Raw genomic sequence first — 15,591 nt, forward strand, 5'->3', positions numbered from 1 at the left:
TTTTTTTTTTTTCACAGAATGTGATGGGGGTGTTTATTGTCACTTAACAATTCAGGTTTTCTTAATTATGTTAGGCAGAAATTATTATTTTTTTTAGCAGAATGTCTATGGGGGCATTTATTGCCACTTAGTATTTTAGGATCTCCTAATTATGTTAGGCATAAAGGGAGAACAAATGGATTTTATTTTTTTAATTTTGCCTCACTTTGAAATAGCATATTTATATTTATGCCTTCTAGTTGCTACCACATCTCTTGACTAACTTGCTTAGGAAATGTGGTGCTTCTTGGCTCCCCTTAGCCCTAGAGAGAATGCTGAGGGCTTATAGGGAGGAGGGAGAAAGACTTGGGAAAGTGGAAGTTAGTCAGGTTTCTGCATAGGTTTATCACTGAACCCGGAGGCTGAAAACCAGTCAGTGTGGAATTAAATCAGTCTGGTACGAAGCATTCACTGCTGATGAACACACAGGGAAATACTGAGACTTAACTGTAATTTTTCCCTTTTTGGTTGGATGAGCAGCCAATTTTACGTATTTAAGGAAGCCAGCCTTCTCTAGGGGACTGTTTGCTTAGTGTCCTTCAGCCATAATGAGACAAAATTCAGAGGTAGGACATCTTTCTGCGAAAGCTCCTTTCCCTCACTGTCCAATCGTGGCCTTAATTGTTCTTCACAAGTGGTGCTGCACACTGCTTTCTGCTATTTTTCTCAATTGGTCCTGATTTGTCCATTCTTAATAGTGACTCTGCTTTCCAATTATAGTCATTTTTCTCTCTGAAATTATATCCCTTTTGAGAAGCCAAAGACTGAAAAGTACAGGTGGTATGTGAATGCACCAAAATTCAGTCAGTAGGCATGAAACCTCTAAATACACATTTCAGATAAGCGGAATAGTTTTTATAGACATAAATCCTGCCTTCAATGTGTCATGCGTTATTGGTTACTCTGTTTTTATACTTACATCTAGTAAGTAAGTTTAGGCCTGTTGTAAACAAGGAAAAAATAGACTGACAGAAGAAAAATGAGTTTGAATGACAAATGATTTCTATTTGCTCAGTGATTAACCCTTTAATGTTACTGCCCTAGAGATACCACATGCAGTGAGGGGCTTGAGGCCCTAGCAGGCTTTCTGTGAGGAAGGGAAAGGCAGCCAGGAATAATAATCTGGGCTTCTGTTGTGCTAATAATACAGCATTGTTCTTCCTTCCATGAGCTGTGCAAGATTGCAGTGGAGTAGCAGACTGACAGGATGGTTCCTTTCATGCTCTTAGGCCGGAATAGCCACTCCAGCTCTTATATAAAAGGCTGTGATTTGGTGTACACACAACAGAATAATCAGTTACCTAGAGTCACTTCAGTTTAGTTTTTGTTTAAAGGGTAAGATGGAAAAGGAGTCTAAATGGGCTCCTTTATACTCCTCTGCCATAGGAAATATATAAGTAATAACACATATGAGGCTTCTATGTCATTTTTCCCTAATAGTACTTCACTGCTTGAAAGACCATCTGCTCTAAAGAGGACAAGATTATAGTATTATTTCAGAGGAAAAGTAGGCAGTGATTTATTTTGACCTTTAATAAATCAACATAGTTTTACCATACACATTAAAATATTTCTGCTGACAGGTTTTTTTTTTTTCTTTAATCAAAGATTTACTGCTGCTAGCATTGCAAATGTTTGAGACTGCTTTCCCATGATATTTGAAATATTTTAGGGTGGGGGAATTGCTTCATACCTTGAATTAGTGGTTATATGATGGTATACAATTATCAAAACACATCAAACTGTATACAAATCAATTACAATATATGTCAATAATAACTGAAAAATAAAACGCCTCTGGGCCCTGCCTAGTGGCACAACGACTTAAAACACAATACTATGAAGGTATCCACAGCCATTGCAGCATGAGTTCAATCCCTGGCCAGGGAGATGAACTCACATGGTGCGGCAGACCTCTTCTGCCTCTCCCGCTGCTCCCCTCAGCAGTGCACTTCAGTCAATCTGCCTATTCTGCTCTGCACTCTGTCTCTGGTGAATCCTCTCACCCTCTGCACCTCTGGCCTGTACCCAGTTCTTGCACAAATGAATGAATGGATGAATAGGTGAATAAATAAATGTATAAATAAATCTTTAAAATACTGCCTCTAGCTTTTTGAAACATCCTTGTCAAGTGGGATGAATCCCACTTGATCATAATGTATGATGTTCTTGTTGTATTCCACAATAGAGTCCTAAATATATCCTTCTTCCCACCTCCTTTGTCTGCTTCCATTTAGCTTGGTAAATGTAGCAAAGTATGGCTCTTTCAGTTCCCAGGCACTGCTGGTACCAAAAGTAGGTAGGAGAGGATTCGAATGGGTCAGGCTGTTGTGCAAGCAGAATAGAGAGACGTCCAGGACAGTTTGAATGCAAAGGCTAAAGGAGCAGAGATTAGAGAATCTAACGCCTTGGGGTCAAAGTTCGTTCCTCTTGTCTGGAATGATTTGCCCACTTGCCTTCTGGTTCGCAGTCCAGAGCTAACAGCACTGTTTCTACATTCTGTAAATACACAGCACCTTTGAGAGTTTTCTGTGGCATTTCATTTTACCTAACTTTGGAGAAGGTGGGTGGAACACACTTGTTATCACGTTCTTCCCTCTAGTTTTCCATTGAAATTCCTCTGCTTTCAGGAGCAGGTGGGTATCAGATGGGAGGAGGCTAAGAACCTCAAAAGCATAGCTTCATAATGTTTTCTAGAATGTCATTGTAACCCAATTACTCTGAAGTTTTGCCTCTAAGGAAGCATGTTTTTAAATTAATGTACCTATTTGTATTAAGATCATAGGATCTATTGCACTGTTAATTGAATTATGAGAAGTCAAGACAATTGTAGGATCATCATCTTAACCTTGATGCTAAAAGTCAAACCCAGTGCTTCCACAAATCCTCTTGTAAAAATTAAGATGAAAACTGTCCCAATAAGTAATTGCATACCAGTATAAGTTATATGTTTCTTTCATTTATGTAACCATAAAGATGATACTAGATCATTTTGAAACAAAAACTGAAACAATGTTTTGGAAAACCTTTTATATTAAGTACCTAAAATTCATTTCCACTTTAATGCCTGTCTTGAAATATTCCTTTATAGCTGTGCAATGGAGGATCAGTGACTGATCTTGTGAAAGGATTTCTGAAGAAGGGCAAGAGAATGAGTGAGCCCGTAATTGCCTATATTTTACGAGAAGCGCTGATGGTAAGGCAATTGGAACTATTCGTGCATTGATAATGAGGCAGTTCTGGTTAAATAAAACATGTGGCTCCTATTTTTAGAAAAACATCACTACATTAGTATTTATTGATGCAAGAATATATGCAAAAATCTAAAATGTTTAGTGTAGATAATTGTTCTTTTCCATTAGAAATCTACCCTGTGTGTGGTATCAAAGCCTTGCATCCTGATCTTTCAATGTACTTCTGAGATTGTTTATGATGAAGACATATAACATACGTTTAACTAATAAGTTTTTTCTTGCCATTATTTCAATAAGTACATAGAATGTTTGCTCATATTGCTCTTGACACATTTTTAATAGAATGTTAGTTAGGAACTAGCTTATGTTCTGGTTTTGTGACTTTTTATATAGTCCATGATGCATTAAGTCAATGTGAAACAGTAAGGATTTTTAAATGTTAATTTTAGCATGTGTTTCCTGTTGGTGTTGTACATATGAGCCTATCTAAAACATTTTCTTTAAAAGTCATTACATATTTCCTACCTTCTAGGGACTTCAGCACTTGCATAACAACAAAACTATCCACCGTGATGTAAAAGGAAATAACATCCTCTTGACCAATGAAGGTGGAGTTAAGCTGGTAGATTTTGGTAAGTTTTGTTTTAAACACATGATTGGGGTTGGGGTGCTGCAAAATGAGGTGGTATTATGTGATTTAGTCATTTTCCATAGCCTTGCTTTCTCTGGAGTAAAAATAAAGAGAAAACTCTATCTCATTGAGGCAAGAAAGTACAGTCTTAATTTTGTTTTGTTAACGAGAGATTCCCAGAAAAAAATATTTATTTCAAGTCAGTTAGCATATACCTGTAACATCACTTAATCAGTACATGTGGCTGATTCTCGAAAATAGACAGCACCCCCAGATCATTGCACTAAGCCAAATCATTGCACCTCTTGCTGGTGATTGCTTTATAAATGGGCTTATGCCTACATTCAGGAGTTTGAGACAGTGGGGGAAATATTTATAGGTCTCTCGGATAATATCTTGTCTTCTCTTAAGAGGACAAGGAAAGATGGCATCTTTCTTCCTCTGGACTCTTTGGGTCTTACTGTAATTCTGAATGACTTAATAGCACCCTGTTCTCTCCGAGGTTTTTCCCTTCCAAGTAGAAAGCCAACCCTGAGAAAGGCAGAAAGATGCCAAAAGCAAGATCCTTGGCGACCTAATTAGCACTAAATCAACCAACTTTGAAACATGCCATCTGTGAAACTTTTGTCATGTGAAATGATAAAGTTCCATATTTACTAAGCCAAGTGGGAGTTTCTGCATCATAGCCAAAGGCACACAGCTGATACCACTATGGTTCACTCCAGCAGTTATTCACCCTCTTTGGCAGTGCTCTTCCACACCTTCTCTCCCCATCACTGCTGAGGCACGAACCTTGTGAGAGTAAGTGGCATATTCATAGCCTTCCTTCCCTGTACTCTGGCTGGGCCCAGAGTCCCTCCTCATGTGCCTTGTTTATTTACCCATTTTTGTATCTGTCTATAACACTATAATGATCTTTTTGATCTTCATAGCTAAAGATACTTAGAAGAATAGTCTTGCAGAGAAGAGACTGTCTTCAACTTCAGTAGTTCAGTGAGTGATTCTTGAAGGATGCGTCTTTCTTCACTTTGCATTTTGGAAACTGAAGCTCAGGGAAGTTCATTGATAAATGTTTGAAAGTCACTGCTTGCTATCCAGGTACATAGCTCCCAAGAGATCTGGCTCCAGCCAGGAGTGCATTCAGGGTATCTAGAGAGAATGACTTAATAGCATACTCAGACAACCAGCCAAGCTTTTGAAAACTACAGAGCAGCACTGAGTTTGGCGGTGAAGTACTGATTAGTAACTCGGACACAGGTCGTCTGTATTGCTAGTTGAGTTCAGAACTCCATGTTTGAGCAATTTGACAAGATTAGGATACCAGTAAAAATGTGTGTCTGAAATTAGAAAGCAAGCAGTTAAAAGCCAAAAGACTCTTCATAGCTCCATAAGGAGGGCCATGACTCCCCTCAAAAAGTTATTTTGGCTCTTCTCCATTTTAATCACCCAGATGGAGAACTTGATGTTTAATTTGAGATCTCCTAATCTCCTTGTGCTTAAAAAATGGCTACAAAGCATGTAGCTTATACTGAAAATCATTAAAAGCAAGTGTAAGTAAACACCTTCTTCATTCATGAAAGAAAAACTGAATAAAATAGCATTGAGAAATGCAGCTCCCTGGAACACCCTCTAAAGTAATCTAGATTTAAAAATAAATACCTAAGTAATAAAGAAAGCAATCATTTAAATGGCACCTTTTATAAAGTAGTCATAAATGGAAAGCTGACAAAATAAAACTTTGGTATTAGATTAATTGATTTATAGACTTGATCTCAGCAACAACTACCAAAAAAAAGGGCCAGTTAAATGTGTTCCTGTTGGCTGATACCAAACTTATATTTTTTGCCAATAAGACATTTCTATTCTTCATGGTAAGAGGACAAGGATTCAGTTCACCTGCAATGATTCATAGGTTTTCATATGAATGAGAATGGAGGTGCAGGTGGAGTGAAACTTCTCAAGGGCAAAAGGAACAAGATGTGGTAAATCATAAACTGCAGAAGCAAATCACAAATCAGTATGTTAGGTTTATGTTTGAATCAAATTTCCACAAGAGGCTGTCGCTTTGGGTAAAGGGTTTTAGGATACTTATTTGACTTTCTCACTTCCTAAAATAATTGTGAGTTCATTGTTGGATACTGGCTGTCAACTCTCAAAATATCCAGAAAAGAACTCGTCTCCCCATCATCTCATCATAGGAAGTTACTGCTACCTCTGTTGTGGCTCAAGTCAGAAATCCTAGGCCCCCCGAGTCTTCCCTTATGTCACCTTCCACAGCAACAGCCAGTCACAACACTCCCTCTTTGCTAGATAGCCTGGCTACATTTGTGCTGCTCTTCCCTGGTCCTCGTCAGTACTCTGGCCTGGGTGCATTATCATGCCCAGGTGAGCGCCCTGTAACTCAGCTTGCCCATTCTCCACACTGCAGTCAGATCGACCCTTTCAGAAAGCACATCTGATGCTCACACTTGGTTGTTCAATATTCTATTCAACGTCCCCTGTAGCCCTTTGGGAGTGCTTTGCCTATGATCCTCTGTGCTGGCACAAAGTAAACACGTAATGATGGGTAGCTATATTATATCCCCTGGTGCTCATCAGGTAACCTCTCTTTCTATAACAACCTCTATTCCAATCAGGTGAGTTTCTTTCAGTTCCTTAAATGTGTCAAGGCTCTTACACACGTAATTAAGATCACTGGTGTTTATTCTTATGCCTTTCTCTTTGCCTATCCAAGAATAACATCTTCAACTCAGTCTGCCTGAGGCATCTTTGTCTGGGGGAAGACTAAGATTTGTTCCAGAAGGCATGTAAGAAAATGACTAAGGTAATATTAAATTTTTATTCTAAATAGGGATTTACAGCAAGACCCAGACGATCTCTTTTTAAGGCTCTTTCTAATCATTCTCTTTACCATATGCAGAGAGAATTTCCAGGGATCCATCATAGGGCTGCATAGAAAACAGATCAGAGAGAAAGTAGAGACCATTCCAATTCTAGGGAAATTGTGCAAAAGTGAAATAAAGAGCAAGGCAGTGGGGTGAGGTGACCTTTTCAAAAGTAAAGAAAATAGAGATGAAAGGGGCTTTGACCCTCATGAAAGGGGCTTTGACCCTCATACGTTCCTGTTATTCTGCTGCCATTCCATGTTCCAGTGGAGGGCACTAGAAGTCAGAGCCAGGCCCGCAAGTGTTCTCAGCTCAGTAGGAGCCAACCTGAGCCTTATTCTGTCAGATGGAACTACAGGCGGCCCTTTCTGGAGGAAGAAAACTGACTGCAGGCTCACTGGATGTGAACACTCAGGCGGGAGGCCAGTGGGGCAGGTGGCACCCACCTAGACAAAGGAGCAGGGCCCCAGAGATGAGAGGAGACCTCTCCTCTCCCTTCCACAAAGTCGTAACTTGCTTGCCCCACGCAGCTAGTACCGTGTTCAGGAGAGCAGGGAGATGAATGTCTCTGAGAGAGGAAACAAGGAAGGCTGAATGTTGAAAGGACTTACAAGTTTACTGAATATGACTAAGTTTACTTCCCTCCCAAACAGTAGATTGGGACATAGGAAGAGGTTGTAATAGTGACAGGCAAAGTGAGGAAATTGTACTTTCCCTGTATATGTAAGTATAGTGTCAATACATTTTGTGATCCACTATAAGCACGATGCTGTCCCTGCCTGGCAACCTCCTCTCACTCTGTACCCAACTAATTTCCATGTCCCTGGCTGGAAAGTGCCTCCCCATAGCCTATAACTTGTTTAGGCAACAAGTTGTCACACTTGATTATAATCCTAATTTAATTGGACTACCTTTCTACTAAGCTATAAATTTCATGCTGATAGGACCTCTGTTCTATCGATTTGTTTCTAACACAAGCATGGTACGGACGCACTGACGTTGCTCAATAAATTGTCTCAAGTGAATGAATTAATGAGCGGCCAGATTTTCCATAGAATTGTGTGACCATGAGAAAGTCACTTGAATTCTCTGAAGATATCAATTTGCTCATCTATCATCTACAAGAATGAAAAAGAACAATCTATTGCTGGTACATTGCTAGAAGAAGTAAGTAGAATAATACAGATTAATAATAGTGTAATAACAGAGGCTTTCTATTTGAAAAAATATGAACTGTTACCATTATTACAAATCAATATTTTATTAAATCAGTGCTAAATAACGAAAACCAAAATAGGTGCCTCTTTCTGTTTAAAAATAGCCTTTTGCTAGAGTAAACTCAGCATTGCTTTAAAAGTCAAGCTATCCAGTCAATACTACAAGTAAAATACAGCTTGCTAATACTTGTTATGAATACACCTTTTAAGGAAAATCTTTGGTCTCTTTTTGTTAAGTGGGTTATGCTTTTACAGGAAATCACCAGACACCCCAAAAAGGACAAGTGAGCTTGTAAACATTATTAATGAAATACATTAGCAGTCACTGGTATATGATCAATCAATAAATAATATTACCTCCCAGGAGATAAATCCCTTTAGGCAAGTCACTTAATGTCTGAAAAAGCAGCCCTTCTCTAGAATACAAAATGAAAGAGAGACTCAATTTAAAGGGCAGTGCTCAGGTCTCAGGTCTATGGATTTCTCTCTGGGGAACTACATTTCTAATAGGATAGTTAACATTTCAATGCAAGAGAGCAGCCTGTACTTTTGTGATTTATTTAGACACTGTTCTTATGACAGAATATTTTATGGCTTTAAATCTCTCATTACCCACATAGTTAATTTTAGGCCAAATCCCTAATGAGTAATATAGGTCAAAAAGTTGTGATTTATTTATTAATAATACACCTTTTACCATCAAGTGAGACAGGTATACCTGACCTTAAAAACTATGAAGTTCCCTTTATTTCTTCCTTTCTTCCCAAATAATCCAGATTAAGAGAAAGCATGGTGATATGCAGGAGGGTGTGAGATCTCAGCCTGTGGTTGGCAGCCTGACAGGGGTGAGGAAGGTGTCCATGCTGGTGGTAGTGGTGGTTTGTCATGTCCCAAAGTAGGACAAGCAGAGCATCAATCTAGAGGGATGGTGGGGCCCCCAGGGACATGCTAGATTGCAAGGGAGGTAAGAAACGCAGCTGCATAGGGGTTAAGAGGGCGGTAGCTTGAATTAATTCATGAAAACTCCAGTAGCTGCTTAAACTGGTGAATTAAGTTTTGACCATTAGTAGGATATTTACAACTCTTAAAATACCTCTCCTCAAAACACTTAATTACAAAAGAAAAAGGGGAAATTGACAGTGCAGAAGCCTGGTAGACAGTATGGAATAGAGTTAGAGCCTTAGCATAAAAGTCTAAAGACAGACAGACAGACAGACAGACAGATAGATATCTAAAGATATTAGGTATCTAAAGATATTGCATGTTAAGAATGTCAAAATTTGAGAACTTGTGCTCTACAACTTGAAATAATGTGTTGAGAAGAAAAATAGTCCCCTTTTATAAAGTTAGCAGAGTTGTAGAATTTTCATTCCTATATAAAACAAATTATATATTTTTCAGCTAGAATATATTATTGTGCTGTGAGGATTTGACCTTCACTTTATTTGAAAGGAAAGACATTTGTCATTCTTTCATTATAGAAAACCAAATCATGAATAAATGGATTCTTCTAGAGCTTTGTGATTGCAGTATTCCAGTTTTGTTCGTGTCACAAACTGAGCATTTTCCAAGGTTGAAGTAACCTATTGAGCATTGTAGGTAATGTCTTAGTCACGAGCCTTTAAGTTGTAAAGACGTGAAACCCAACTTGCTTTGAAAGATTAAAGCACAAAAAGCAAATCACAGGTAAGAAGTGCAGGCCTGAGGGGACTGTCTGAAACTCAAGAATGGAGGGGCAGAACTTGCTGCCTTGCTCTCCCTCAGAGAAATAAAGTCTCACTTCCCTGCTTCTCTTTGAGGGCCCACAGACCAGCCTCTGGACTTTCCTTATTGCCCATCAAATCTACTCAAAAAAGCAGCCTCAGCCTTCCCAGCCTGTATCACTTAGGGATCCAGTGCCAACAGCTAACTGACCCAGACTTCTAGAACTCTGAATCAAAATGAAATTGGAGTGGGAGGAGCTAGTCTGACTCGAGCTGGATCAGATTTTTCCTTTTAATCCAATCAGTCACAGGCAGGGAATATGCTGATATGGCAGCTGTAAGCCTATTTGGGCCCTTCTGCAAGGGATTGAAAAAAATTTTTTTTATTTCTTCTGAAGAAAAATAGAAAAATATTTTATAAATATGGTTATTTATAAGAGATTTTTATTGATGTATACTGACTTATAGAGAGATGTTCAAATGTTAGTTTTTAATTTAAATACATTAAGTACATTTTAAAAACGTGATTACGAAGAATGGATTTCAGACATTTTGAATGAGGATTGATTTAGCAACAGATAAGAGGAAACTTTATATCTAGTCGTTTACCTAACACAAAAACAAACTACTTCAATGTAGTTATAGAAATTTTAATAAAAGTTACTAAGAGTTTTTCTATGGTGTGATAATTTTAGGTGTGGCCAAAGAGGACTTTCCCTATAGATTTTTAAAGAATCACCTCTTTGTCCCTCAGTTTTCAGTCATTGTAAAAAAAATAAGTGCTTTGATTAGAATCAAAAGATCTTAACCTGCAACTCTAAAATTTCAGTTTCCAGAGAGCTTCAAACAAGTAAATGATTTTGTGGTAGGAGAAGGTCCAGGGCAATAGGAGTGGGAGTAGGGGAGAAGGGATAAAGAAGCAGGGTTTATAAGAAATAAATGATGTTGGTGCACCATGAAGGAGGCAAATTACATATGCTCAGCTCTGTCCCTGAGGCTTTCAGTGCTACATTCTACTCACATGTACAAGGTCCTACAGAATCAAACGGTGCAGACAGCGCTGCGTGCAGAGTCCTGTGTCCAAAGCTAAGGAGAGTTCAGAGATCAGTATGAGGCTGACATATTTCAAGAAGACACCATATAGTCCTCATTACAAGTCAGTAACTTTGTATGAAAGGAAAAGAAAGCTCCAGTACCAGGTAAACTGAAGATGACTGAGTTCTTGAAGGAAATGATATTGTGTCGAGAGGAAGAGTGGTTACTTAGAACCAGCTACCTTGTGTTAACTGATAGATTCATTGAATAGTAAATTGGGGACAACCTTGAATACATTTGGTATAATAAGTAGAGGAACATCAGGAGAACTTAGATATATCTTTATGCAGAATGGTACACGAATATGAATTTCCTGATTAAAAAAAAAGTATGAGGCTTTCACAAGACTAAGGAGATTATAACCCAGAGAATAAAGAATCATTAATTTATTCCAAATCCCTAAATTAACTATGTGAAGACAAAAATCTTAGGCCCACGGTGAGATGAACCTGTAGTCAAACTCCATCAATCACCTGACTTCCGTAAACACCTCCATCGACTCAAATGGGACACTTTCCATTTGGGGTCTCCTGGTAATCCCAGATAAGACTGATTATTTACTTTCCACTAATGCACAGTCACTCTGGTGACTTTCCCTCTAGGGAAGATTGAGGAAAAGATTAACAGTATAAATTTGTGGCAGTGTACCTCGGTCCTTCTTCAAGGAGACCTGACCTCCCCTGCGTTCAGGGAAGGGATTCTGTGTCTGTAAACTAGCTCAGACCTTGAAAATTAAAGGACCATGACTGTCAGTTTTTATGATTCAAATTAGACTTTTTCTCTTGACTTGGAACTATCCTGCTCATACAGATCAACAAGAATTTAGGAGTCTTCCCATCTGTTTCATTACTAGGAACATCAAGATCAACTGTGCAAAGCCAGACTAGCTTTGAATCTGCTGCCCGCTATGGTTACTAAGCTCACCTTAGCCTGCTTCAATTGGCAAAGACTCAAAAAATTTTTTTTCAAACCTTCCAGCTTCAACAAGATCTTCCCATCAATCTGCATTTTAATTTTCAGGACCCCATTCCTTCCAGTCATTGTCTTCATTTAATAGTAGACACCTTATGAGATTGGGAGTTCAGTTGTGTTGTAATTCAGCTACTTGAAGAATGAGATTTTGAGTGTGGCTTTTGACAATCTTACCCCTACAGTTAGAAAAGAGATCATTCAAGGCAGACATAATAGCTTTTAGATCATTTATACAACACTGGAGCTGGGAATTTGAATCCCTCGCTCAGCCTTTTCTTTTCTCATTGTGTTAAGTGATATTAGAAGCAACCAGCTAACCTTATTATGCTTGTAAGTTTAACAAAAATGTTCAAATGTATGGTATCCATTGTTATCCAGAACTGTACCTCTTGTAAGTGTTGTATTTCAAGTATTCAGTGATGATATTTTGTCTGTCTCCATTGCCATATCACACCGTGGTTCTCTTTACTCCCAGAATTAGAGCCATTAGTGTCTTTAAATCTAGGGAAGTGATTCTAGAAATTCCCAAACCAATTCAGAAAATGTATCTTTAATACTGTTATGACCACATCAAAGGGGAAAAACTCTATACTGTGAAAAATTAAATAGGGATATTTAAAATAAAATAAATTAAAATTAAAAAAAGGATTCTCTGCCTCTAGATCCTCTCTTAGTAATAAAATCTAAAAATTGAAATAAAAAATTGAAACAGAACCAGAAGGGTATGGATATGTATTTACATTTTATATATGGAGATATACAGAATATGCAGAATATTACATATGGTGCTATTTGTTACACAGGGATATCTATTTCCATATATTATTTATGGAGACACTGTTATTTGAAGGAGTTGGATGGTATGATTGTACTTGACAAAGTCTCAAATCTTCCAGAATAGACTGACAGGCTGAAGGCTGAAGAGTAGGGTAGAGTTGCAGTTTGAGCCCAAAGGTAACTCGGAAGCAGAAATCCTTGTTGCCCACTGAAAGTTAGTCTCTATTCTGATAAAATCTTTAAATGTTCGAGGGAAGCCAACCTACATCAAGGAGATAATCTGCTTTACTCAAAGTGCCCTGATTTAAATGCTAATCTCACTGAACTGTGGTGATGGCACACAGGTGAATTGGTGGCGGGAAGCCTGTGGGGATTACAACTGAGATGAAAAATGCATAAAATAAAGGATGGTGTAAGAAAAGAAAAAGAAAAGACTAGAAAAATAAATAAATAAATGTTCATCTATTTATTAACATTTCACAGAATGTGAAACACCTTCACAGAAACATCCAGAATATTTGATCCAGTATCTGGACACCATGGCCCAGCCAAGTTGATACACAAAATTGCCTATTTTGCTGTCTTAATCCTCAACAAAAATGAGGATAGTAGATTTTACACTAAATCTTATGGTTTTCATGTTGAAAACTTCTTTATTTTTAGTTTCAGTTCTCACCCCTGCAATATTTTGTTTTTGACAGCAAACCCATGATCTTTCCTTTGCTCCCTTAAAATGTCAAGGGTTTTGCTATATAGTTTGTAGCAAGTCACATTCCCTGAAGTTTTCTAGTCTACTAGAACCACTTGGAAAGCATATATTTGATGTTTCCTCTTCAGTTCTCTAGATCTTAAGACCCTAAGAGACTTCCTGACTAAGTATAAAACCTGCACAGTTTTTTCCCTAGAAACAAGACAAGCATCAGGGAGTGGGATTGCTGTATAGCCATCACACAGTCCAGAAAGCTTTGTGGAGGAGCCTAAAATAACACAAAAATTCCCCAGCGGTACTCTAAACGAAGGCTGTAGAATCATTAACATAAACCTCCTTTCTCTTACTGTGGCTTTGACTTTAATGGAGTGTTATCCTCACTTCTAGTCTGTTTTGTGTTCAGCCATGATCTCTTTTTGGCCTTCTAGTCCTTCACCATCCCAACATTCTGCCTGGAATTTTCCACCCTTTAGCATCTTCTCCCTTGAGATACTTATGTAATTGTTTACTTTGGTGATTTATTCCATTAGTTTTTCTCTGAACAAGATGATTTTCCCCATCTTCTTTTCTTCTAGGGCTCCTGAATTCATAATTTGGATTCCTGTTGCCTTTAAAAATAATTATTCAATCATTTTTAATAGAATTTTTCATTTTTCCAATGAAAATGTAGCTTCCTTCATAGCTGTTTGTGTGGATGAGAATTCATACTACATAAAAATGTTGTTTGTCCTCAGAAAACTCATATTTCTCTTCAGCTGAAACTTACTAACCTGAAAATGAACAAGTTAGACTTTATGGTCATTAAGTTGCCTTCTAGCTCTGAAGCTAATTAATTGTTGGTGAAATGATCTTGAGACTTAGCAGTCATTGCAGAAGCAGTCAAATAACATGAAACTTGGCAAACACCATCTTCAGTCACACTTGCTCAATTAGGTGTGTGTATTCATAATGGGATAATCATCCAATAGCCTTAATCTCAAGGGTTTTTTTCTTTATCATCCTTAATTGTATTCTCCCTTTACTTTGAGATTTTCTTTCACTTACACTCTGGGCTGAATTTTTGTGGTTTTCATAGAATTCACAGGAACCAGGGATAGAACATTCTTTCTGCAGGATTCCTAAACTAAGTGATATGGTCTACCCCAAAAGCATTATGATCCCCCTACTCCAGTAATCCTTAGACCAGGCCTCTGGAGGAGGAATCCATATCAGACTAGATGACATCATTGGAGTGCAGAAAGAAGTCTTCATTCCTCTATTACAGATTTTAATGTCCTTTAAGATAATCTTATATGTTTCACAATGGCTATATTAATTCCCAAGTAAATATAGAAAACACATTCTACCTAGATACCATCAACTTGCTCAAAAGTTTTTGAGCAAGTCTTATTTGGGATGTGTGACTAAAGAATTTGGGGACCAGACATCATTTGCCTTAGAAAATTCTTAATCTCGTAATAGTATAAATAGATAAATGCCCTATAACCTTGTATTAATAAAAAGCCCAGTGACTCTGAGGCTTTGTAAACTCACTACTATTATCCTCATTAATCTGCTCCTTTATGTATAAGATCATTAGGCTCTTACATTAGTCTGTGTTTCTTGGTTATAAGCAACAGAAGCTAAGTCTGATAAACATGGACAAAGAACTGAAGGTGACACTGACAGCTGCCAAGTCTGGGAGAAGCTGGTGAGCCGCCTCCTAGGAGCAGGACTGAGACAGCAGCCCTGGGAGTCAGAGCTGGGTGCGTCAGGGCTGATCTGCAGAGTCCCGCAGGTTGACTCAGCTCTAATTATCTCGTTCCCTGAATATCTGCCTCAGGACTCACATTTCTGAGGAAAAAGAGCCTGAATCACCTGCCTTGTATCACAGGCCACTGTAGACCTTTCCTCGGCATCCTTCCATATATATTTCCTGGGAGCGTTGAAGGAAGCCCTTTTGCAGTCATGTCTATAAAATCAGGTGCCAGGAAATGGCCACTTGCCAATTTCTGGCCACACAATATTTTTTTTATTATTATTTCCAGCAAAAGGGAAAAAGGGTAAACTGTGTTTTTTCTGACATTTACTTGCCACCAGCAAAACTTGATTTTTCACATGGCTGGGGGTTTCTCTTTCCTTTTACCATTCCAGGTAAGTGACATTTGACTTCTTAAACTCTTTTTATAAAATTTAAACAAAAATGTCCATCAAGAGTCAACTATAATTTAAAATGTTTTCAAAATTAAGAGTTTTTGAATTAAATTTAAATTTAAAATAGTGCCTTTGTTCTCCTTGGCTTATACAATAAACAGCCTGCTGGAAAACAAACAAAACAAAAAACATGATAGCTAAAGTTACTTTCCAAAGCAGGAAAATCAGAGTGCAAA

At 38.0% G+C, this 15,591-nt stretch overlaps 1 protein-coding gene across 1 annotated transcript in view; it reads left to right on the forward strand.

Annotated features, from left to right (window-relative positions):
• The window catches only part of MYO3A (myosin IIIA), a 121,885-nt gene that overhangs the window by 7,096 nt on the left and 99,198 nt on the right, over positions 1-15,591 (forward strand). The window contains exons 3-4 of the mRNA XM_004691308.1: positions 3,131-3,235; positions 3,766-3,865. Coding sequence (XP_004691365.1) covers positions 3,131-3,235; positions 3,766-3,865 — 205 coding nt within the window. The remainder of the gene's footprint in view (positions 1-3,130; positions 3,236-3,765; positions 3,866-15,591) is intronic.

This window comes from Condylura cristata, unplaced genomic scaffold (assembly GCF_000260355.1).
Source record: "Condylura cristata isolate star-nosed mole 26May11 unplaced genomic scaffold, ConCri1.0 scaffold00030, whole genome shotgun sequence".
NCBI classification, from domain to species: Eukaryota; Metazoa; Chordata; class Mammalia; order Eulipotyphla; family Talpidae; genus Condylura; species Condylura cristata.